General features: G+C 47.1%; 1 protein-coding gene across 3 annotated transcripts in view; it reads right to left on the bottom strand.

Moving 5' to 3' along the window:
• The window catches only part of PKHD1 (PKHD1 ciliary IPT domain containing fibrocystin/polyductin), a 433,326-nt gene that overhangs the window by 273,443 nt on the left and 134,606 nt on the right, over nucleotides 1–25,277 (bottom strand). For all 3 annotated transcript variants that reach the window (XM_084623857.1, XM_084623855.1, XM_084623856.1), the window contains exon 36: nucleotides 22,177–22,333. In XM_084623857.1, coding sequence (XP_084479983.1) covers nucleotides 22,177–22,333 — 157 coding nt within the window. The remainder of the gene's footprint in view (nucleotides 1–22,176; nucleotides 22,334–25,277) is intronic.

Raw genomic sequence — 25,277 nt, 5'->3', positions numbered from 1 at the left:
CCTTGAGCTCCCCTACCTGCCTGTATCCAACTGTTGTCTCTTATCTTTTATTTAGGGGCAGGGACTGGGGTTTTTTGTCCCATATTTGTGCAATGCCTAACACAATGGGGTCCTGGTCCAGGACTGGGACTCTTTGGTACAATGGCAATACAAATAATTATCATAATTAAAAGAGGGGCTTTGGAACATAGGAATTTCCAGACTGGATTAGACTAGTGGGCCACAGAATCATAGAACTGTAGGATTGGAAGGAACCTGACTAGGTCATGTAGTCCAGTCCCTTGCACTCAAGGCAGGACTAAGTAACAACTAGACCATCCCTGGCAGGTATTTGTGTAACCTACTCTTAAAAACCTCCAGTGAAGGAAAATCCACAACCTTCCTCGGCAACATTTTTTCCAGTGTTTAACAAGCCTGACAGGAAGTTTTTCCTAATGTCCAACCTAAACCTCCCTTGCTGCAATTTAAGCCCTTTGCTTCTTGTCCTAGCCTCAGTGGTACAGAGCACAATTTCTCGTCCTCCTCTTTATAACAATCTTTTCTGTACTTGAAAACGGTTATAATGTCCCCGGTCAGTCTTCTCTTCTCCAAATTAAACTAAACCCGTTTTTTTCAATCTTTCCTCAGAGGTCATGATTGCTAGACCTTTTACCATTTTTGTAGTGCTCCTATGGACTGTCTCTAATTTGTATACATCTTACCTGAAAGGTGGCACCCAGAACTGGACACAATGCTCCAGTTGCGGCCTAATCAGCGTGGAGTAGAGTGGAAGAATTATTTCTTGTGTCTTACTTACAACTCCTGCTGATTCATCCCAGTATTTCCCTATGTTTGCAATAGCAAACAACTGAGGTCTCTCATACCACTGTAGTATCTGTAGATATGGGGGTTTTAACAGCTACCACTGTGCCTGGGACCAGCTGGCTTTCCTTCTTCACAAGCTGCTCCCAACAGTTTTCATGCTAAGAGTTACAAAGGGCAAGGCTTCATGTTATTGTAGTTTAAAATAGCACGTCCTGTCCTTTCAGGGAAGAGAGAGAGAGAGTGTGTCTGTTTTTAATATGAAAAACAAAACAAAAACATGCACTGAACTGCCTGACACTTTCCTGGGGAGGTGGGAGGGTTGAATGTTATAGTCTACTTAAAATTAAAAAGAAAAGATAAACCAATTAAATTCATTACTGGAATATTAGATAGGGCTTTGACCTCGAGAAGCTTCTGTTCAGAAAAGGGAGCTCAGTGATCTACAGCCAATATTTTAACCAGGGCTACCTACTGTTGACCAAACTAAGCCAAAGCCCCATGGTGCTTTGCAGCCAGGCCAAAGACAAACTGGAAAAACACTACTTGCATATTTAGTTACATACGCTGGTTAATGCTGCGGGGGCAGTTACCAGATAAGGAAAAAACTTGTGTCAAGGTTTGTGAAGCTGACTTTTGCAAGCAGACTGGGAAACCAGGTCTCACAAACAGAACTATTAGCCAGGCATATAAATTGCTTTTGTGTTAACTACCAGAAAACAGATGCATTCAGCTCTGACAAGCAAAATGTATCAATCAAAGCCTGGGAGGAGTTGTAGCTATAAGTGTGATTAAAAAGGAGACATTTATGTTACCAGAATAAGACAGTAGCTAATAGAGAATAAGTACAGTACATGCTATTTAGAATGCTTTATTTTCATGCTGAATTGTATAACCCTAAAAGTGTTCTATAGTTAGACGCTGTAACCTTTGCATGACTCCACTGTGTATAATATAAGAGTATCACCAGTCTTGAGAAATATACTTAACCAACTAACCTCTAGGTATTCATGCTCTGCCTGGCTACTACGGATCGTCTGTCTTGCAAATGTGTATGGAGCCAGATAACCAAAGTCTCTAAGGTTTGTGTGTCACTGTTAGCAGGGTGCGGGGGACTGGACTAGATGACCTCTGGAGGGCCCTTCCAGTTCTATGATTCTATGAATATCATATACTATAACATATATATTACATATTTTTGTAGAACTATGAATTTTATTCATGTTAAGTTTTTTTCCCACATGCTTTTTACTTATGTTAAGCTGTTTAACCAAAGGGAGACATGAAATGTTGTACTTCAGTGTTAGGTGCAGTCATTCCAGAGGGACAGGACAAGACAAACAAGTTTGTGGATGCTTAACTAACATGCCCTCTATACCCAACTATTGTGTAACCCTTCTGCCCGTCAGAGTTGGCAGCAACAGGGCCGGGTTCAATATCTAGGGGTTCCATTCCAATAACACAATGCAAACCGGCTCGAGCCCCCACCCAGTGACCTGGGACAAATATATACCACCCCTGCTGGGCGCCTCCAAGAGGCCATACTTCCCCTCTCGCAAGCACATAGTCTGAGTGTAGCAAAAGTCTTTTAATAACAGAGAGAAACAATGTGGCATTATGTTGGGGAAACACCACCAACCAGATTCATAACACAACCCATGAGCAAAAACAACCCCACCCCAGGCAAATTGGGGCATGCCCTTTTCCCTTTGGTTCTTGAGTCCAGCAACCCCAAAAGTCCAATGCCCCAAAAGTCTCTGTCCCTGGTCAGGGCAGCCCCAGAGTTCGAAAGTTTATTGGCGGAGCTTTACCTCCCAACCTGGGTGGAAATGGGACGGGGGTAAGAGGCACCTTACGTGATCTGAAGCTGACCGCTCCATAGCGGCGCTCCGCTCCGCCAGCCGCCCCACATAGCTCCATAGCGGCACTCCGCTCCGCCAGCCGCCCCACAAAACTCCTTCGCGCAGCTGCACTCCGCTCCGCCAGCCGCCCCACGAACTCCTTCGCTCAGCTGCGCTCCGCTCCGCCAGCCGCCCCACGAACTCCTTCGCTCAGCTGCGCTCCGCTCCGCCAGCCGCCCCACGAACTCCTTCACTCAGCTCCACGGCCCACAAGCAGCTCCTGCCATCCACACACTGCTCCGCGTCGAACTGCTTCACCAGCCGTCCCGCAAACTGCTCCACAATATATCTTCAGGCTCCCCCACTACTTAACACAACGCTCAGGGATTTCAGCTCTTAGGTGAATTCAGCTTATAGTAGGGGAGCCCCAGTGCTGGTGCACTGTCAGCCCAAAGTGAGCTCAGCAGCCTATAACTAGACTTCTAATGAAATCAAAATTAGCTCTGATATTCCACAGTGGAGAGAGGAGGAAGTGCAATCAGCATGTAAGGCCCTCACCAAGGGGCCCATGCCACCAAGTATTAATACTTGTCCCCAGCCTCTCTCCATTCACACAGTTTTGGAACCCATGACCCTTGCCTAGCGAGTGCTACTTAGATGATGGTGAATCCCTCCATCGTAACAAAAGGCCACGTACAGTTCCAAGCACAGTTCCCATAATCAGGGTAATAACAATTTATTCTTCCTGCCCCAATAACAGAGACACTGGGGATCCCACAGCAGCCAAAGTGACCATTTGGGCAGCTATGGTCTCATTCTAGGCGTGGTGGGTGTGCCTATGCAAATGAGATCGGCCCCTGAAGTTCTTTTCCACAACTTGCCACACCTCACCACCAGATGTCAGGGTGGAGCTCATCCTGACACTGCTTACATCCTCCCCCCAGCCGAGACTTTGTCGTCCCGACAAATCACACTCCCTTTATACCAACTCATTGGTTTCCTCCAAAGGGCCTCAGGAAGCCCACTTTAGCTTCCACAAGCCTGTGTGCTAAATGTATTGGCTCCTCACTAGTCACCCCAGGTGCATCATAAGTTAACCGTTTCACTGGTCTTATCACCCTGTCTCGTCTATTGAGAATCTCTGTTGCCGAAGTAAGGGGAACATCCTCTTGAGTGACGGATGGAGAGGCTTCCCTGGAGGGTCCCTCGGCTACTGGCGTAGGCCCCTGCACTCCTAGTGCTAACGCTGGAGGGTCCAAGGTGCCCAGGACATCCTCTACCTGTCTGTCCCCATTGTCCAATAACCTGTGTGTGTCATCACAGGGGGGTCTCATCAGCAGCACCGGGGTATCAGAAAGGGGCCTAAATAGTTCCGCCATTGGGTTTAGGGCGGAAGAGGGAAAACTCTCGTTTGGTTCAGCTGATCGAGACTGAAATCTTGTCTCCATCCCAGGATACACCAGGGTTGTGTCTTCCTCCTCAGACTCACTCTCAGATGTGCAGAATAGGGGTAAGTTAGCTGCAGGGGGCCCACTGTCTGTGTTGGATGGCGGCTTTGGTCTAGCACCTCTGTTCTGCCCGGCGGCCCTGCCGTGGCCCATCTCACAAGGGGTGCTTACCAATTCCCCCACAGGGAGCAAAAGATTTCTATGCACCGTCTTTATTTGCCCTGGACCGTCTTCAGGTTTGATCTTGTAGACTGGCAGATCTCCCAGCTTTTCCATCACCAGGTAAGGTATTGCCTTCCATCTGTCAGCTATCTTGTGTTTGCCAGCAATACCCAAATTTCGCAGCAGGACTCTGTCCCCCGGCTGGAGCTCCTGCGAACGCACTCTAGCATCATATCGATGTTTGTTGCGGTCTGCGTTCTTCCGAGCCGCAGCGGTAGCTAAGCGATAAGCATCCCGCAGCTTTTCTCTTAGTCGGGATACATATTGCTGATGAGTTTCATAGCTATCTCCATCCTCTGATACACCAAAGCACAAGTCTATGGGTAATCTTGGTTCTCGCCCAAACATCAAGAGATATGGGGTGACTCCCGTAGCATCGTTCTTTGTGGCATTGTAGGCATGCACCAGAAATGCGACATGCTGGCTCCAGGTTGCCTTCTGCTCTGGTCGCAAAGTTCCCAACATATCTAATAGGGTTCGATTGAACCTCTCTGGCTGAGGATCACCTTGGGGGTGATAAGGCGTTGTCCTAGACTTTTTAATTCCTGCTATCTTCAGCACCTCCTTCAGAAGGTGACTCTCAAAATCCCGCCCCTGATCAGAGTGTATCCGAGCCGGGAATCCATAGACTGAGAAATATTTGTCCCACAATACTCGAGCAACGGTGGTGGCCCTCTGATCACGTGTGGGATATGCTTGTGCATACCGTGTAAAATGGTCAGTCACTACTAGAATGTTTCCAACATTCCTCTTGTCTACCTCTACAGACAAGAAATCAATGCATACCAACTCCAAAGGTTTGTTGCTGGTGATGTTCTTGAGATATGCAGCCCTCGTGGGCAGAGTTTTCCTTTGAACACATCGAGCGCAAGTCTCACATTTCCTGCGAACATCTTCAGCCATTCGGGGCCAATAGAACCTACTACGAATAAGTTCCAGGGTCCTCTCCATCCCTAAATGCCCAAAGTCATCATGCAGGGCCCTCATGGCCAGGGCTCTGTACTTTTTTGGCAGTACTAGTTGTGCTCGTTGTTTTTGTAAAGGGTCAGTGGTCATTCGGTGTAGCACTCCCTGAATCAGTTTTAGTTTGGTCCATTCTCTCAATAGTAGTTTACCCTCCGGGTTAGGTGGAACAACTGCAGTTGGGCTTCGCCCCTCCCTTTTGGCAAGTAGTGTATCACGAATGTCAATATCTTGCCGCTGGGCTTCTTGCCAGTCAGCCGCATTGAGCATGGGCAAAGGAGATTGGTCTAATGCAATATAGTTCACCGAAGCAGAAGGCATGCATTCAGGGGGCAGGCCCAAAGCTTCTGCAACACATCCCTGAAAGTCTTCACGGGCCTCTGGCTCTCGGCGACTCACACTGCAAATAGCTCTCACTCCATCTGTGGGTATCACAGCAACTTCTGGAGCCTGCGGACGCCTGGACAATGCATCTGCATCTACATTGCTTCTCCCTGATCGGTACTGAATGCTGAACTCATAGCTAGCCAAGGCGGCCACCCATCTCTGCCCTGTAGCATCCAGCTTAGCACTTGTTAACACATAAGTCAGTGGATTGTTGTCTGTCCACACCTGGAACTGAGCACCATACAAGTAGTCTCGAAATTTCTCAGTGATGGCCCATTTCAAGGCCAAAAACTCCAGCTTGTGGGTGGGATAGCGAGTTTCACTATCAGACAATCCTCGGCTGGCAAAGGCTACAGGTTTACATTTGCCTTCCACTTCCTGGTACAGGACTGCTCCCAGACCCTCCAAACTGGCATCAGTATGCAGGATAAATGGTTTGCTTGGGTCAGCAAAAACTAGGACTGGAGCATGAGTTAGGCAAGTAATGATTTCTTGAAAAGCCCTTTCACATCTCTCATCCCACCGTGGCCCAAATGGTGCAAAGGGGCCATTGTGTCTCTGCACAGGAGGCTTTGGGGACCTCCCCTTATTCTTGGACTTAGATTTGTTCTTGCTGGACTGATGTCCCCTGGTAAGATCATTCAGAGGCTTTACAATCGTAGCATAGTTTTTCACAAATCTGCGGTAGTAGCCACTAAATCCAAGGAAGGTCTTGAGTTCTCTGTAGTTACTTGGACGTGGCCATGTAGTGAGTGCTTCTATTTTATCAGGATCAGTACTCACACCTTCTTGGGACACAATGTGACCCACATACTTCACTGAGGTTCTGCAGAACTGGCATTTGTCAATTGAAAGCTTCAGACCATAATCCTCCAACCTATCAAGCACTTTAAGAAGTCTTTCTTCATGCTCCTCTAAGGTTCTTCCAAACACAATCAGGTCATCCAAATAAACTAACACTTGCAGTAAATTCATGTCTCCCACAACTTTCTCCATGAGACGTTGAAAGGTGGCAGGTGCTCCAGAAATCCCTTGGGGCATGCGTTCGAACTGATAAAACCCTAATGGGCAGATGAAGGCTGTCTTCTCCTTATCTTCTTCTCCCAGAGGGATCTGGTAGTATCCACTTCGAAGATCCAACACAGAGAACCACTGGCTTCCCAGCAAACAGTCTAAGGCGTCTTGCACTCGAGGCATAGTGTACTGGTCGACCACCGTACGGCTGTTTAGGGTGCGGTAGTCAATACACATCCGGATTTTCCCATTCTTTTTGCGGACTACCACAATGGGTGAGGCGTATGGGCTGCGGGACTCTGTAATGATGCCATTCGCAGCCAGCTCCTGAAGATGATGTCGCACATCTTCCATCTCAGAGAGAGCAATCTTCCTAGATCTCTCCCTGAAAGGTCGAGAGTCATGTAGTCTGATATTGTGCTCTACTCCTTTTGCACATCCCACATCCCACTCATGCAGTGAGAACACCTTGGATCTTTCACAAAGTTTCTTCCTCAGGCGATCTTTCCAGTCCTCGGACACTGGTGAATCTCCAAAGTCAAACTTTGCTGGGTCTATTGCCGGAACTGGAGTTTCATACTGGGGTTTTACAATCGACTCAGGCTCAAAGAGGTCTGCTATCTTTTGTCCTTGCTTCACAAAAATATCACGACTCGTTTCATTAGCAATCAGTATAGTCACCCTTTCCTGGGCTTCAGCAGGTAGGGTTATGACTCCACTGGGGACCAGCACTCCTTCAGGGAGCTCTCCTCCCATCGGCTGCTCTATCATTGCTAACGTCCCTTTACTGCCTTTCAGACAGGTACTCATGACAAGCACTTCTTGCTCCGTCCTTGCAGGCACTACTAAGGGGGTTGTGCCCGCGTACTTCAGTGCCCCAAGCGGTAGCTCAGATGTGTCCCTTTTAGCGCTCTCAATTTTCCTATAGGCTTCAGCACAAAGCGTATGGATCATCAGGGTATTCAGGTACTGGTCCCCAGCCCGCCTTCTGCAGTAATCCGCGAGTACCTTGAAGAGACTGGAGTTGGTCCCTATCAGCACAGACACATCAGAAGTCCCTTTAGGGTCAGGGCATATTAAGGCAGCTGTGTCTACCTCTTCTCTCACCCCAGCAACCTCCTCTGGGAATTCCAGGTGCACTATGACATACCCTTGATAGGGGTATTCATCCATGCTGAGGCCACATAGGCCAAGGCCAGTCAGTGGCTGTATAGGCAGGTGCCTAAGCATCTGTTGGTAGAATGACTGAAATATAATAGTCACTTGAGATCCAGTGTCAAGCACTGCTTTACACTCCACCCCTTCGATCCTCACCATGACCTCTGCTCGAGGCCCTATCAGTCCTGCAGGGATCCCAGCTGGACAGTCTTTTCTGGGGGAATCTTCAAATCCTGCAGACCTGGGGGGTCCCCGTCCCCAGACCCTCTGGCAGCTACCGGATCTCTCCCAACTGATCCTCAGCTTTCCATACACTAAGGAGGGGTTTTCTTCATTACGGCACTTGGCAGCACTGTGTCCATCCTGACCACATCGGTAGCAGAAGAATTGACCTTTCCCCCTTTGCCTGGGGGGGATGGTGGCTCTAAGTGCGGGCTTCTCAATCGCCACAGTTTGAGGCTTCTTATTCCTAGAAGTCTTAACTCGGTCAACGGTACTTTGCAGCTCAGCTATCCGTTCCGTCAGGACCTGCATTTGTTGGGCAAGTTCCTCTCTGGTGCTCACCATCAGTACACTGGCCATTTGCAGTGGTGTTGTGCTGGCTGGCTCCAATGTTTGGGCTTCCCAAAACTCACTGGCAGCCTGCCTTTCTTCCTCCTCTCGGACCTCTTTTATCAGCTGGGAGTAACTTGGGGGATGTTCCCGTCGTTCTCTTAGCCGGAGATGAAGTAGAATCGGGTTCTGATACTGAGTTCCTCTTACAATTTGAGCCAGTCTGGTCTGATCCATCTGCTCAGCAGTCACTGCTCCCCTCATGACAGCTCTCTGAAGCAGTCTCTCCAGTCTCTGTATGTAGGCTGAAGCCTTCTCGCCCTTTTGTTGTCGGGAATTAAGGAACTTACAGTAGCTGTCTTCAGGGCCCTCTACGCTCCCAAAGTTGTGTTCAAGGGCCTCTAGGCAGTCCTTCACACTGACCCCAGGGTCAATGAGCTTCAGGGTGCGAATCACATCTAATGCTGGGCCGCCAAGGCTCTCTATAAGGCATCTTCGCTTTTCTGCATCTGGTACGGCCCACTCTTGCAGCATTTCAGTGGTATGCTCTAACCAGGGTTCAAACTCCTCCTCCCCAGCAAATAATCTTAACTTACGACAAGAGTCTGACTCAGCATGGGGCAGCACAACCTTTTCCAATATTTGCCCCAGAGCTTTTGTCCAATCATCAGCCGAGGCTGCAGCCTCCGAGCTAGAAGCTGCTGAGCCAGGGCCCAACAAACCTGACATATTAGCCATTATACAAACAGTAATTTCCTCAAAATATAAGCACAAACAAAAAAAATATATAAATTGTTTCCCAATGTAGTGGATCACTCAACAGGTGCTTGTGAGGGGTACTGACCCAGGCGATCCCGGACGAGCCCCCAAAAATGTAACCCTTCTGCCCATCAGAGTTGGCAGCAACAGGGCCGGGTTCAATATCTAGGGGTTCCATTCCAATAACACAATGCAAACCGGCTCGAGCCCCCACCCAGTGACCTGGGACAAATATATACCACCCCCGCTGGGCGCCTCCAAGAGGCAATACTTCCCCTCTCGCAAGCACATAGTCTGAGTGTAGCAAAAGTCTTTTAATAACAGAGAGAAACAATGTGGCATTATGTTGGGGAAACACCACCAACCAGATTCATAACACAACCCATGAGCAAAAACAACCCCACCCCAGGCAAATTGGGGCATGCCCTTTTCCCTTTGGTTCTTGAGTCCAGCAACCCCAAAAGTCCAATGCCCCAAAAGTCTCTGTCCCTGGTCAGGGCAGCCCCAGAGTTCGAAAGTTTATCGGCGGAGCTTTACCTCCCAACCTGGGTGGAAATGGGACGGGGGTAAGAGGCACCTTACGTGATCTGAAGCTGACCGCCCCATAGCTCCATAGCGGCGCTCCGCTCCGCTCCGCCGACCGCCCCATAGCGGCGCTCCGCTCCGCTCCGCCGACCGCCCCATAGCGGCGCTCCGCTCCGCTCCGCCAGCCGCCCCACAAAACTCCTTCGCGCAGCTGCGCTCCGCTCCGCCAGCCGCCCCACAAAACTCCTTCGCGCAGCTGCGCTCCGCTCCGCCAGCCGCCCCACGAACTCCTTCGCGCAGCTGCGCTCCGCTCCGCCAGCCGCCCCACGAACTCCTTCGCGCAGCTGCGCTCCGCTCCGCCAGCCGCCCCACGAACTCCTTCGCGCAGCTGCGCTCCGCTCCGCCAGCCGCCCCACGAACTCCTTCGCGCAGCTGCGCTCCGCTCCGCCAGCCGCCCCACGAACTCCTTCGCGCAGCTGCGCTCCGCTCCGCCAGCCGCCCCACGAACTCCTTCGCGCAGCTGCGCTCCGCTCCGCCAGCCGCCCCACGAACTCCTTCGCGCAGCTGCGCTCCGCTCCGCCAGCCGCCCCACGAACTCCTTCGCGCAGCTGCGCTCCGCTCCGCCAGCCGCCCCACGAACTCCTTCGCGCAGCTGCGCTCCGCTCCGCCAGCCGCCCCACGAACTCCTTCGCGCAGCTGCGCTCCGCTCCGCCAGCCGCCCCACGAACTCCTTCGCGCAGCTGCGCTCCGCTCCGCCAGCCGCCCCACGAACTCCTTCGCGCAGCTGCGCTCCGCTCCGCCAGCCGCCCCACGAACTCCTTCGCGCAGCTGCGCTCCGCTCCGCCAGCCGCCCCACGAACTCCTTCGCGCAGCTGCGCTCCGCTCCGCCAGCCGCCCCACGAACTCCTTCGCGCAGCTGCGCTCCGCTCCGCCAGCCGCCCCACGAACTCCTTCGCGCAGCTGCGCTCCGCTCCGCCAGCCGCCCCACGAACTCCTTCGCGCAGCTGCGCTCCGCTCCGCCAGCCGCCCCACGAACTCCTTCGCGCAGCTGCGCTCCGCTCCGCCAGCCGCCCCACGAACTCCTTCGCGCAGCTGCGCTCCGCTCCGCCAGCCGCCCCACGAACTCCTTCGCGCAGCTGCGCTCCGCTCCGCCAGCCGCCCCACGAACTCCTTCGCTCAGCTGCGCTCCGCTCCGCCAGCCGCCCCACGAACTCCTTCGCTCAGCTGCGCTCCGCTCCGCCAGCCGCCCCACGAACTCCTTCGCTCAGCTCCACGGCCCACAAGCAGCTCCTGCCATCCACACGCTGCTCCGCGTCGAACTGCTTCACCAGCCGTCCCGCAAACTGCTCCACAATATATCTTCAGGCTCCCCCACTACTTAACACAACGCTCAGGGATTTCAGCGCTTAGGTGAATTCAGCTTATAGTAGGGGAGCCCCAGTGCTGGTGCACTGTTAGCCCAAAGTGAGCTCAGCAGCCTATAACTAGACTTCTAATGAAATCAAAATTAGCTCTGATATTCCACAGTGGAGAGAGGAGGAAGTGCAATCAGCATGTAAGGCCCTCACCAAGGGGCCCATGCCACCAAGTATTAATACTTGTCCCCAGCCTCTCTCCATTCACACAGTTTTGGAACCCATGACCCTTGCCTAGCGAGTGCTACTTAGATGATGGTGAATCCCTCCATCGTAACAAAAGGCCACGTACAGTTCCAAGCACAGTTCCCATAATCAGGGTAATAACAATTTATTCTTCCTGCCCCAATAACAGAGACACTGGGGATCCCACAGCAGCCAAAGTGACCATTTGGGCAGCTATGGTCTCATTCTAGGCGTGGTGGGTGTGCCTATGCAAATGAGATCGGCCCCTGAAGTTCTTTTCCACAACTTGCCACACCTCACCACCAGATGTCAGGGTGGAGCTCATCCTGACACTGCTTACATCTGCAAGTGCAGGATGTCACTGAAATTTTGCAAAAAGAAAAGGAGGACTTGTGGCACCTTAGAGACTAACCAATTTATTTGAGCATAAGCTTTCATGAGCTACAGCTCACTTCATCAGATGCATTCAGTGGAAAATTTCTGGATTGCTATGGTCAAATAAGATAAAAAACTTGTTTTCAATTTCTGTCCTGTTTATTGTAGGGTCTGTGTAAGCATATCACAAAGTGTTCAAAAGCTTGTCAAAGACGACAGATAAAACTAACTTTAAAGTAATGTAAAGAAATAGTGAGACCTTCATCTATTGTATATCGTATATAGAGAAGTAGAATGAAGCTCAGATTTTGAGACAGTTGACCTGCTGCGTTGCTGTCTCCCAGATGGGTTGGCAATGTATTGGCCTTCCTATCTGTATTATGCTGTATTAATCTTTGACTAATCATCGTTAATTAGTAAAGTTGATTAAGCCTAGCTACTTGACACCTCGCTATTGAATTAAATTGAACCCACAACACTACCAACAACATGTTTTTCCTCTCAGACTGTGATAAATCCTGTGTACTCAGGGCAGGTGTGCTTCTGCAGTGGGCTGAACAGACTGGTGAGGCTAGCCCTTTGTTCTCTCATCTCTAGCCCCTGAAGCCAATGGGACTACTCATATGAGTACCAGCTCACTAGTGCAAGAAAGGGGGTTTGCAATCTGGCCTTTTCACGAAAATGGCTTTCCCATAATCTGATGGCAGCAAGTACAATTCCAATGGCTGGAAGTTAAAGATATACAAAGGCAACACTGGGCTAGGTGCCATTTGAATATACAAGAAGACATAGTCATTGCCTCAAAAACCTAAGACGACAAAGACAGACAATGAATGGGTGACCTGAAGCAGCTAAAAGGTGATGTGTTCCAAAGGGCGTTGATAGGCATGTCACCACTTTTGAATGTGTATATTCTATGAACAATCCCCAGCGAACTTTCTAACAAATCACAGTTGGTTTCTTCTAAAAATGTGCGTGTGTGCACACGCGCGCATGCTGTTACAGGGTCGGCCGCATCCCAAGCGCCACCCTCGTCACTTGGAGTCGCTCTGTGACTCCCTGCCTCAGTTTCTCCTCTTCAGAAACCTTAATAAACTCTGCACAATCCTTTTGTCTAATAACACTCCCTTCTCTCACAGTCTATCTTGTTTATATAACATTCAAAACAAAATTCAGTCCTGGAGCTTCTCTTCCCCCTCTTCTCCCCTGAAGTCTGCTCTCGCAGCTCTTGCCTGCCTTGGCAGGCCACTCTCATCCCTACAGAGCAGAACTGAACCCTAACACCTGATATTTTCAAAACTGCGGAGCCCCCACACCTATCACTGAAGCCAACAGAAGCCAAGTCCTTCTGAAAATCAGTCCAAGAGCAGAGACAATGAATCCCTGGGAGTTAAGAAACAACAGCTTAATAACAGTTAAAAGCAAAGATTGGCAAATATTCAGGCTCAGTCATTTGAGTCATTTAATTATAACCTATATACAAACTTACTAGCACTTATGCCCTTACGTTGTTTGTTATGGCTGCACAAGAGAGCCTGGAATGTCCTACAAGGGACCTTGGGGTAATTTTATAAAAATCAATCAACTATTGTTATGGTAGCCTCCCCACCAATTCAAATAAATACAATTAAACCCATAATCTCTTCTGTGCTGTGATATGGAGACCAAACACATCTCTTTCAAATGGGAGAGAAAAGAAACATTCTGAGGCTATTTGATGTTTGGTGAGAACATCAAAACCATCACTTGTCTCGATTAAACCAGCAATTGGCCTTCACCTCCAGGCCTGGAAAGAATTTTTTTCCCATCCTCTTTTAAAAAAAAGAAACCCAAAACTAAATCTGAGGCACTGCCCCCTTTCCCAGAAGGAAAAGAAATCCAACCAACAGCTAGAAAAACTGATAGAACAGTAAAGAAAACAAACCAGAAAATAAGATAGGGTCCACTTAGGTACTCTTTCACTTGAACCACCGACTGCACCAGAAGAATGATGAAGGGACTGGTGCGGGATAGACAGATATTTCTGCTCTGAAGTCTTATGTGAAACAAAGGAAAACAAGAGCAAATGGAGAGGAGGTGGAAATGCAATATGATACCTCTTCATTTCATAGAGTGTCTTGGGCTGGAACAAAAGAATACCAAACTGGCTCAGTCTCAAGGTCCACCTAATCCAGTACCCTGTCTCCAATAGATGCTTCTGAGGAAGGTGCAAGAACCTCAAGAGTTGGAAGTGATAAGATAACCTACCCACAAGGAAAGCTTTGACTGATCCCTGTTAGTTAGAGAATGAGTTATGCCTTGTAGTATGAGGCTTTTTATCCCTTCCAAAATGTTAGTCTGTTTTTAATCCTCATGATTATGGAGATTCTCATTGTCCATACACAGGGTGTTGAGTTCAACCCCATCTTTCTCATTAATATTTAGTTTGTGGTAGCATTCCAAATGTTTTAGGGATTTCCCAAACACAGAGGAAAGCACTCATTGAGGACCCTGTTTTGCTTTGATGTTATAAGCAATCAGCCTCAATATTATACCTTTAAGAGAAATATTGTATTCTTTAAATGAAATGTCTCATTAAAATAAGTACCATAGTTAAAATAAGTTTGGACATAAATGCCTGTAAATTTGGATGTAGGTTATAATTAGATTGTGCAGGGAAAAGGATGAAAGTGACTTTCACCAGATCCAATCCAGCTTCCCTACACAAGCTGAGTGAAGTGCTAAATGTAAACAAAAGATGTAAAGTAATTTTTAAGAGAATTGTTTTATAATCAATAATTTCAGTGTCACACAGGAAAGGGGTGTGTGTGTGTGTATACACACACACACAGATACACATATATACAGACACACACAATTATATCAACTGCATCCTCTTAACTATTGTATAAATGAAAAATCCAGTAGAATGCCCTTTGCCTAATGGAAAAGCATCTGCTGCTATTTGAAAGGTCACCTCCTCAGTGGACATGTCCGCTCTCTTCTGCACAAGGGTTGTATCCTACCATCGGTATACGAGGAAGGAGTTTTGTATCATAGGCTTTGGCCCTATATGACCAATGTTCCCGGACCCCTGGACTTGTTATTCTCAGCTCTCTTCACCATTGTGTTTTATGATGATCCCACTAGAACCCCCTTGAGATGTGCTGAACCTCACAAATTATGTTCCTGGCATGCATCCCCAAATGGCAAACAGCAGGAGGAAATGGCTAGAGCTAGAACATCTTTCTTCAAACAACTGATCGTGCATAACAAGACTGCAGCGTGCTGGCAATCCATTTGATATGCTTGTTCTCAGCCTCCAAGGGGGTGCCTGCTGGGAGCAAACTAGAATGAAAAGAAAGATCCTGCTATGTAGATCCTCCTGCGCTCTTTTCATAGACTTCATTTATCGGCCTTAATTAAGGACAAGATACTAATTTTATGAACCCTGTTGCGTGCACCCTTTGGACATGCTCACATGAAACACGGATGAGCAACACAAGTTCACTGCATCCTGGGCTCCTACAGAGCAAGACACAAAGGAGTGAAGCGCTCATTACATTGACTCTGCCCCCAAAGCTGTCTGAACCAAAAGAGGCCAAAACTCACTGTACATGCCACAGAGGGCATTCTCCCCACACACATTTAGGTCCCAATCCAGCAAAGCACTTGAATATATGCTTAGCTTCAAGTGCATAGGCAGTACCACTTAAGTCAATAGTACTACTCATGTGCTTTAACATTAAGTGTGTGCTCAAGAGCTATGCTAGATTGGGGCCTTAATCCAGCCTTGAGCTAGAGAGAGGCAGCTGCTTGAATGGTCTCCGTTAGAAATCATCTCCCAGGATCGATGCCCATGTTTTCTGGCTGGGTGCATTCATGCCCATCTGTTCAGATGCCATGTGCTCCTTGCAAGCTGGGTGGCCTCTTTCCTTGAAGTACAGGTGCCAAGCAATGGTGATTTAGATCACCAGCCTGCATAACGCTGCAAGCACCATCTCGTCTAGAGGAAGTCCCCCTACTCTGCCAGCACTGAGATGGCATCACAGACACTTGATCACATCTACAGTATGAGCCAAAGAAAGGGAAGGCCAAACAGGGAGGAAGAGAGGTTACAATGGAGTGTATGGATATTACTGGTTGCACCAGAACAAGGTATGTTACAGTAGATGCCTTGGAAATCTGGATGAAAGTCACTCAGCTGTATACGTCACAATCTGTATTACCCAAGGATACACAATGCAGCTACTCAGGGAAGGCCAGTCAGACCAGGAGACAAAATAGGTGAAGGTGATAGTCTGAGGGGCTTCCAAATCCCAACACCTGAGCTCCAGAGGAAAGACATGTTAGGCTCCTGTGGTAGGATAATGCTTTGGGGAAAGCCTCACAAAGGCTCCCAGGTAAAAAAAAAAAAAAAAAAAAAAAAAATCACAAGAAGGGAACTGATGTGAAAGGGGTGTTTGATCTGCAGAACTGAACCTGCGCTCATTTCATAGAATCATAGACTCCGAGGCCAGAAGGGACCATTGTGATCTCACCTCCTGTACAACTCTGGCCATAGAACTTCCCCCCAAATAATTCCTTTTGAACTACAGCATCTCTTTAAAAGAAATCCAATCTTGATTTTACAAAGGTCGCAATCCAGAAAAGCAGTTATGCACATGATTAGTCCCCCTGAAGTCAATGTGACTACTCTCACTTAAAAGTTAAACCTGGACACAAGTGCTTTGCTGAACCAGAGCCTTCATCCAGCTCTAATCTAGAAACAGGCAGCTGCTTGGACATTTCAACCTGCTGGAGACCAGCTCAGGCAAAACAGTTTGCTTTTAGCAAGGGAGGATGGTCTTGTAGCAGTGCCCTGGACTGACTCTGAGCAGTCAGTGTTCAATTCCTGGCTCAGTCACAGACTGCTTGTGTCATTGTGGGCCGAGTCACTGAAGTTCTCTGTGCCTCAATTACTAATATTCTGTTTGTATCCGTTTCTGCCTGCTACATTTGTCTCATCTATTTAAATCGTAAGCTTGCAAGGGCAGGGAAGGTCTCTTACTAAGAATCATAGAATATCAGGGTTGGAAGGGACCTCAGGAGATCATCTGGTCCAATCCCCTGCTCAAAGCAGGACCAATCCCCAGTTTTTGCCCCAGATCACTAAATGGCCCCCTCAAGGATTGACCTCACAACCCTGGGTTTAGCAGGGCAATACTCAAACCACTGAGCTATCCCTCCCCCCTAAGCATTTTGCATAGTGCATAGCACAATGGGGCTCTGATCTCAGGTCCTAGTGTAGGCCATACCTTAATGCATCGTCTTTTGTCTACAGATTAGCAAGGTTTAACGCTTGAGAGGAAGAATGGTCCAGCAGTCAGAGCTCTAGTTTGGTATTCAACAGACCTGGCTTGTCCCACCACAGACTTCTTCTGTAGCCTTGAGGAAGTGAGAGTCTCTCTGGGCCTCAGTTCCCCATCTGTGAAAAGGGGCTAGTAGCACTGCCCAACCTCACAGGGGCTTTGTGAGGACAAATGCATTAAGGATTATAAAATCCTGTGGGAATGGGGGCAATAGAAGGACCTAGGATAGATCTAGGAGGACTCAAGAGAGCTTTTGCTCAGATAATTAGCAGCAGCAGCATCTTCTTGCAGAGAGTGGACTTCTCCATGACAGTGAGTGGAGGAAGGAGGGGACCATGCTGCCTAAGCTTCCAGTCTGATCTTTGCAGGAGCCATATACAGTTCCTTTTGTTAGGAGGACTGGGATTAGCTTCCACTGATCTGCTGGAGTTCAGCCTGGGAAGCCTTGGAGGAGTCTTGGCAGCTATCAAACATGCGGAAAATCAATTTAGTTAGCGAACGAGCGCTCTAGGAGTCTAATATACATGCTGCAATCCCAGACAAAACAGGGGTTAAAATAGATGCATGTGCCCTACACTTAGCCACAAATCAGGATTTACAATTAAGGGAAAGAAATAGAAAAGCTGTCCAATTGCTACAGTTGTAAAGGCCTCAAAAGTCCCCTGCAGGGAATTTCTTCTCCTACAAGTTGAATTCCATTGAAAAACACTGAGTTCTTGTTAAAAAAAAGAAAAAAGAAAAAATATGTTCCTCCTTTCTTCCAAGACAGGTGGAATTTTATGATCCATTGACTATAATTAATCCAGACTTGATGCACATCATTGTAACAACCTAGAGATCTCATCACAGAGCAATAAAGAGAGACAGGACTGCCTTTCCCCCCAGTCTCTTTAAAACTCAATTAAAATATACATTGGATGCAACTTCCCATTAGCTGGTACTATTTGTACATCCCATGTTCTTTCTTTAATTAAAAAACATGCTTATTGCAATACTGCTAGAATCACTTTTACGGTATTTTAATTGTAATGTCTCTGTCTGATTAAAAAAAGAAAATATGAACTAGAAACTGCCTGCAAATAGTATCATCATGCACAGCCCAAATGGACTGAGCATAACAAACAATGGCTCAGATAACCAAGCATCGCAGCCAGTCTATAAACGAGGAAAATAATGGGTATGAAGGGGATCTGCAAAAGGTGACTGGATGACACAGAAGACTGGACAAAGATAAAAAACTTGCCACTTCTAGGGTACCAGTTCAAACTCAACCCATATCAGCAATGACTGCAGTGGCTGTTGGCTGATGTGCCCCTGTATGTGCCTCAACAGGATCCTATGACTGATGGTATTGAAGGCCAGAGGGAGGATCACTGCAAAGGACTCCTGTCCAAAGCCAAGAGAAGGTTATCCAGCTATGTGTGTAGGGCCACGTTGATGGGAAGAGGTGCAAAAGGGAGACAGAAGAGCTAAATTAATACAAATGAAAAGGCCTCCTGATATAACACCAGAACTGTGTTAACCTCATGCCTGGTAAACAAGTTAACACCAGTTAAACAAAATTGGTTTGTTGGAAATTAGATCTAATTGTTGGACAAAATAATAGCGGGATGGACTATTCCACCCAACACTTCCTTGGCAGTCCTCAGGAAAAGCCTTTTTGGGGAAGATTGTGTCTACCGTGGCCACGGACTGACTGAAAGAAGGGGAAGGAGCGAGCTTCACCATCATGGCTGCCACCCCTGCTGTCTCCTGAGACCCCGGGATCCAGTGGGACATCTTTGTGTCTTCTTCATCCTGAGAAAACCGGACAAGAGAGAAGAACCTAGATGCCAACAGCTAAATCCCAAATGCCACCTGGGATGTAAGACCATGTAATCCCTTCCCCCATGTGTGTTCTGTTTAATAACGCTCTGGCTTAGCCAGCCACCACTATATTTTGCAATACTGCTGTAAGCCTGTCACCCAAGAGAGGTATTTAAAAGCAATGCCCCAAATGGCCCAACGATGGCACAAGTTTGCCAGGTCTTATCAGCCACTCCGAGACTGTGTGCTGGGCTTGTGTTTCTCCAGCTGGGCTTGTGTTTCTCCAGCACTGAGTCTGCAAGTGAGAGTCAACACCTGAGAGAGAAGCTGCATTTTCTCTTTGCTGTTTTTTCCATGTCCCTCTTGGGTGTGTGTGTCTTGTTTTATTTTCTAAAAAACAGGATCAAACCTCAACAGCAACAACAGCAGCTCCAGCCCATCTCAACTAACTTCTTCTCTTTATCCCCAAAAGTACAGTTATCACCATCTGCATTTCTTGCATGCAGCCACCGGTGGATTTTTTTGCAGCCACCAAAGCATGGGCAGAGACTGGGGGGCAAAGCAGCAGTCCCTCCCTGCAGCACGCATCTGTTGCTCCTGAATGGCTGGCATCAAGGGCAGTCAGATGCTCCGCCTTGGTGTTTGTGCTGGTGCTGCCAGCAAGGATCGGTGCCCTGCACCATGCAGCCTTCTTAGGGCCTCCAGGCAGTGCCTCTGGAGACACGTGCATGGCACCAGAGGCAGCTCTTGTCAGTGGAGATGGCTGCGGCGTTTGGTCACCAGGATATTTCCTGGGCAGCTCCCCCGCACCGGCAGTCTGGGACGCTGCAGACGGCTGGTGAGTGCCCAACCCACCTTCCTGGGACAGTCTTTCACTGAATGGCCATGGGAGACAGGGACAGAGATGGATCAGCGTTTCCCGCATCTGGGGCTGCACTCGCTATTCACAGTTGCTCTAGCTACTACAGCAGGTCAATGACTCTAGGCTGCTACAGGGCTTGGCAGCTCCCTGTCATGGTGAGGGGCTCCCACTCCATGACAAGCTCTGAGCACAAGAATAGGAGCAAAGTCCAGGTGAGCTAAAGGGGGATCTCTACTTCCTACCGCCCAGCCCCAGTGTGTAGAGGCCATGCCCTACCAGGGGGCTTCTATCTGTGTTCCCATGTGGTGCATGCAGCCTGCCAGTATCACGCCTTCTTATTAGCATCAAGAGCTCCATGGGTGATGCAGGGTGAGTCTGAGCACAGGGGAATCCTTCCTCACTGCCACTTACAGGAACGGGTTTGCTGCTTTTCAACAAGTACAGAAGTATTGTAAGGAAAATTGTCAGATCAGCCACCAGCAAGAGTTGGCCACCCCACTCTGAGGCCACTAAAACTGTTGTGAGAACCTCTGATCTAAAAGACTGTCATACAGGGGTTTTTCCTTATAAAATCTGTTTACAGCTAATGGGAAAGGGAAAAACGGACCTGATTAAAATGAAAGCCTCACATAACACTTTACATTTCAAATGCTTTAATTGTTTTCCCTTCTTTTCTGTATCATTAATAAAGAACTTAAAAGATTTTTAATGGTATGTTTGCCATGGTACTAAGCAGGCTGAGGTATCTGGTTATAAAACCCTGAACCCTGTTTAAAACTGTTTAATGTTGGATAGTTTCAGGGTCATGTTAACACCTTTGACTCTTTCAGCCCATTTATTCCATCTAAATTACTGTAATACAAGAGAACCAAGTGTGCTTGGTATCATAAATGCCCTTCTCAGAGTCACTGGGTCTAAAATAGTCTAATGTTGGTTTAATAACTGTACCGTACCTACCATATTGTGTGGGTCAGCTGAATGGGCTTGTTTGAGAATGAAAAGGAGCATGACGGAGAGGGAAAAAATTGCTTTTGAATATGAGTCCAAGCCACAAAGACCCTGTTTCCAAACTTCACTGAAAATAATGGAAAGACTCCCATCAAATTCACTGGGCTTATGGATCAAGCCCATGGTTCAGAGTTGTGTCTGACCTTCCTTTCTTATTCAGTTTCTTGCTCTGGATCTATTTCATAGGTTTGGGCTGAACCACAAAGTTTAGACCCAGATTTGGATCCAAACTTGCTAGGATTTTGGATCCTGCATTCTAGTTCAGACCACCTCATACTTGTGATACAGATATGCATTCCAGCAGGATAATCTCATTTGGGCTGAAAACGACTCATTCATTACCAAGAACCTATTTTCAGAGGCTTAGAACTTTCAGCAGGAGGTTGGTGGGGAGGAGGGGAGGATTTGGCTAAAACATTTTCATGCTTGATCTCGCCCCCAGCTTGATTAAAATATTTATTTTCTTTGTTCAGGTGGAAGAAAACGTGATAAAATTCCACCCCACTATTCTGGGAGATCGCTGATAAAGGGATAGAAGTGGGAAGGAAAGTTCTTTCCATTTTCAGATTTCTTTATCGTCTGTTAACTCAAAACTGAGTTAAAATACATTAAAATATCACATTCCTTGCATCTGTAGTCCTCAATGAAGGTTTAGCCACAGATCCTCAAAGATATTTAGATGCCCAACTCCCATCGATTTCAATGGGAGTTAGGAGCCTAAATGCCTTTGAGGATTTGGGCCTTAATACCTATGACATTTGTTAAGAAATCTCTTTTACAAACCATTAAGTGTAAGCATTTAAAACACAACACAAAGTCCTTTGCTTACTTTTTAGGCCCCAATCCTGAAAACATTTACGCATGTGCTTAAACTTAAGCATGTGCAGAAGGGTGTGCAGGATTGGGGCCTTCATTTTGAGGATGGAAATGTTTCTACTGGTGAATGGCAGGTTATTTTTGTCCTTAATTGTGTATTGACTCCAACCGAGCTGCATCTATTTACACCAAATCTGAATTTGACTCGGGGTATGTAAGTACTACAGGCCTGATGCTTTCTCTCTTAATTGTGCTGTATTATTTACACAACACTAACGGAGTGCTAGGATCATGGATTATTTATTACAGAATTATAGGCTACAGTTACAGAATGTAACAACATCATTAGTTCTGTAAAGGCTTTTCCAACACATTTGCATCAAAGATACCACACAAGACATAGGTGATTATTGTTACCAGTACCACTATTATCCCTGATGGCTGTGCAGAAGAGCTCTGCTTTCAGTAGTCCTACTCATATTGTCATTATGCCTCAAACGGCATAAACGATGCTTTCTGCATACAGAATAATTAAACAGATCCGTCCCCCCTCCTCACTATGTTTACCAAACACTGATGCTCTGTCTTTGATGCTCCTGTCTGACCAGGTGCCTTGGCACAGTTTATTTGATTGGGGGGCGGGGAGAGGGAGGAGAGAATGAAACGCTACAGCCTGCAAGAAACAAACAGACAAAAACCTCCTCAGACCTTTGACGTGCAGAAAGTTGAGGATGCCAGTGGTGGTATCCAGCAGCAGCGTCTGGCCTCTTTCTACTGTGACATTAGCGCCATCTTGTGGCAAGTGCCCATCAAGCCAGCTGGAGTTCTTAGACCATCGGCCGCAGAATTGGAGGGGGAGGTGCCTCTGAAAAAGAAAATAAGGGTCTTAAAATTGACCTTAGATTTTTTTTTAAATTATGAAACTGGAAATAACTTTAAAACAAATTATAAGTGTGGTCATGCAGGTCCTTGTCCCAACCTCCTGTTGTCACCAAGCATGGAAATACTTGTCAGGGGAGAATGGACCCAAGTTTTACCTGGCATACCTTAAGTGAAGTTCATTTACTCCAGTCTTTTCTGCTAGGCTCATTGCGCTGTATATTCCCGCCCCTCTTCCCCCCCTCCCCCCCCAATATCCAGCCCACTCCCCCTTTGTTATATAGAAGAGAGAGGAGGGAATCCAAGTTTCTTGGTGTGTGTTTTCTCCACTACAATATCTAGACTCAACTCACAGTCTACTTCAAAAGTGGATCTAGACTCACCACAAAGGTTAGGCCTGGATAGACCTTAGAGGAAATGCTAGATAGCATGTCTAGCAATAGACCTACCTCGAGAGGTACTGCAAGGATTAGTCAATACTTACAGCATATGCACCACAGTAATCCATGTGCTTGTTACCATCAGACTGGATTAGTGTAACACAGGATATATGTGGCTTCTCTAGAGGGTGAAAAGATTGATGTAGTAGACAGGGCATGACAAGGACTCAAGAAACCTGGGTTCATCCACAGACTCCCTGGTTGGCTTTGGGCAAATCACAGTCTACCCCATCTCAGTTCTCCATGTGTGAAATGGAGATGATACTTCCCTACCTCACAGGGTGTTGTGAAGATAAAACCCTTTATGACCGTGAGAGGCCCAGTTACCAGAGTGATGAGGGCCATGTACCCTGGCAGATTCAGCAACACCAGCGAGTGTGAAATGCACTTGCCTGCTTCCTTACTGACTATTCTTCTCTGGAGCACATTACACCTGCTTGCTATAGATTGCACCCATTTGTTTCTGAGTGAAATTCAAAACACTGATTCTGATCAATGAAGCCCTATGTGGCTTCAGTCCTGTCTACCTCAGAATCTCTCTCCCCATATGCTATCTTGATAAATCAGATGGTCTGGCATGGTCCTGACAACAGTTCCCAGATATCAGTAGTAGGAACTAGAGGCAGGACATTCTCCAGGGGACAGGGATGGGGTTTTGTTTATTTCAATGGCTCAACAAGGCCCAAATTTCCAGGGCACACCGGGTGTTCGCCCACGAAAGCTTAGGCTCCAATACGTCTGTTAGTCTATAAGGACTCTTTGCCACTTATTCACTAAAGGTTTTGCTAGACCCTTGAGTGATTCAAATGTAGTTTGTAGGGTAGAAGTAGGTTTTTTTTTCCCAATTGACTTGCCATCAGTTTTGTTTTTTGCTGACCAATGTTTTATACAGACTGTTCATGCACCACTTCGAGCCTGACAGGGGTGCATTTTGGAAAACAAACATTTAGGTAGATAAGAATTTGCTACACTAGACAGGACTAATAGTCCATCAAGTATGCTATCCGGTCTCCACAGCTTGGATTCTTATCAGAACCAAACCTTTTTTGGGCTCCTTGCTGGTGGGAACATTAGAAGTGGCTAATGTTGACCAATATATGCTACCTAGCATATAGATCATATTAATATGCATCACCTGCACCACACGTATATTAGTGTGCATCAAGCACAAACAGAATTAAGTACAAACCGTATAGTAGTTATATAACCTAAATTGGCCTCTACCTTTACTATAATCCTATTCTCTTATGCTAAGTATCCCATAACACCTTGCATTACCCGAAGTAAGCTTTGGCTTAAGTACATAGGAAAATTGTCAGGACCAGGACATATGATTATTTTATCATAGCAATAGGTAGGGAGTTATTCTCCCAGGCCAGTACTGGAATCTCCCAAAGGAAGAAGACAAGACATATAATTGTTTTGGCCTAGTACAAACCTAGGAGATGCCATCACGCCCTTAGAATCATAGAATATCAGGGTTGGAAGGGACCCAGAAGGTCATCTAGTCCAACCCCCTGCTTGAAGCAGGACCAATTCCCAGTTAAATCATCCCAGCCAGGGCTTTGTCAAGCCTGACCTTAAAAACCTCTAAGGAAGGAGATTCTACCGCCTCCCTAGGTAACGCATTCCAGTGTTTCACCACCCTCTTAGTGAAAAAGTTTTTCCTAATATCCAATCTAAACCTCCCCCACTGCAACTTGAGACCATTACTCCTCGTTCTGTCATCTGCTACCATTGAGAACAGTCTAGAGCCATCCTCTTTGGAACTCCCTTTCAGGTAGTTGAAAGCAGTTATCAAATCCCCCCTCATTCTTCTCTTCTGCAGGCTAAACAATCCCAGCTCCCTCAGCCTCTCCTCATAAGTCAAAATCCTATTCTCCCTTTAGTACCTGGAATGCATGTGTTCAGAGCCAATTGGTAAAACGCTAGTTTCAGGTGATGTACGCTGTACCTTTTACTTGTAAACTGGTAGGGTACAAAAAGATGGCTTTAGAGGTGTAACTCTGGGTGCACACCTTCTGCGTAAGGTTAACATAGCAATGCTGCACAAGACAGCTTCCCGGAGATTGGTATCGTATAGAACCTCTCTCCTGTACAACATTATTATTGGCTTTTAGTAATAAACATGACTGACATTGGTTATTTAGTCTCTTGAGTATATTTCATAATGAATTAAAGTGTGGTCAAGCAATTGACTATACAATTTGTCAACACTAGATAGTACTATTTATTTACAGTAGCACTAACAATGTGCTGGGTGCTTTCTACACATTCACAGAAATCACAGAAATGTTGGACTGGAAGGGACCTCAGTAAATCATCTAATCCAGTCCCCTGCAATCAAGGAAGGACTAAGTATTATCTAGACCATCCCTGACAGGTGTTTATCTAACCTGTTCTTAAAAACATCCAATGATGGAGATTCCACAACCTCCCTACATAATTTGTTCCAGTGCTTAACTATCCTTACATAGGGTTGCCAACTTT

Source organism: Lepidochelys olivacea, assembly GCF_965140295.1.
Source record: "Lepidochelys olivacea isolate rLepOli2 genome assembly, chromosome: 3".
Taxonomy (NCBI): Eukaryota; Metazoa; Chordata; order Testudines; family Cheloniidae; genus Lepidochelys; species Lepidochelys olivacea.
The sequence above is the reverse complement of the archived record's forward strand: the minus strand, read 5'-3'. Positions and strand labels throughout refer to the sequence as shown.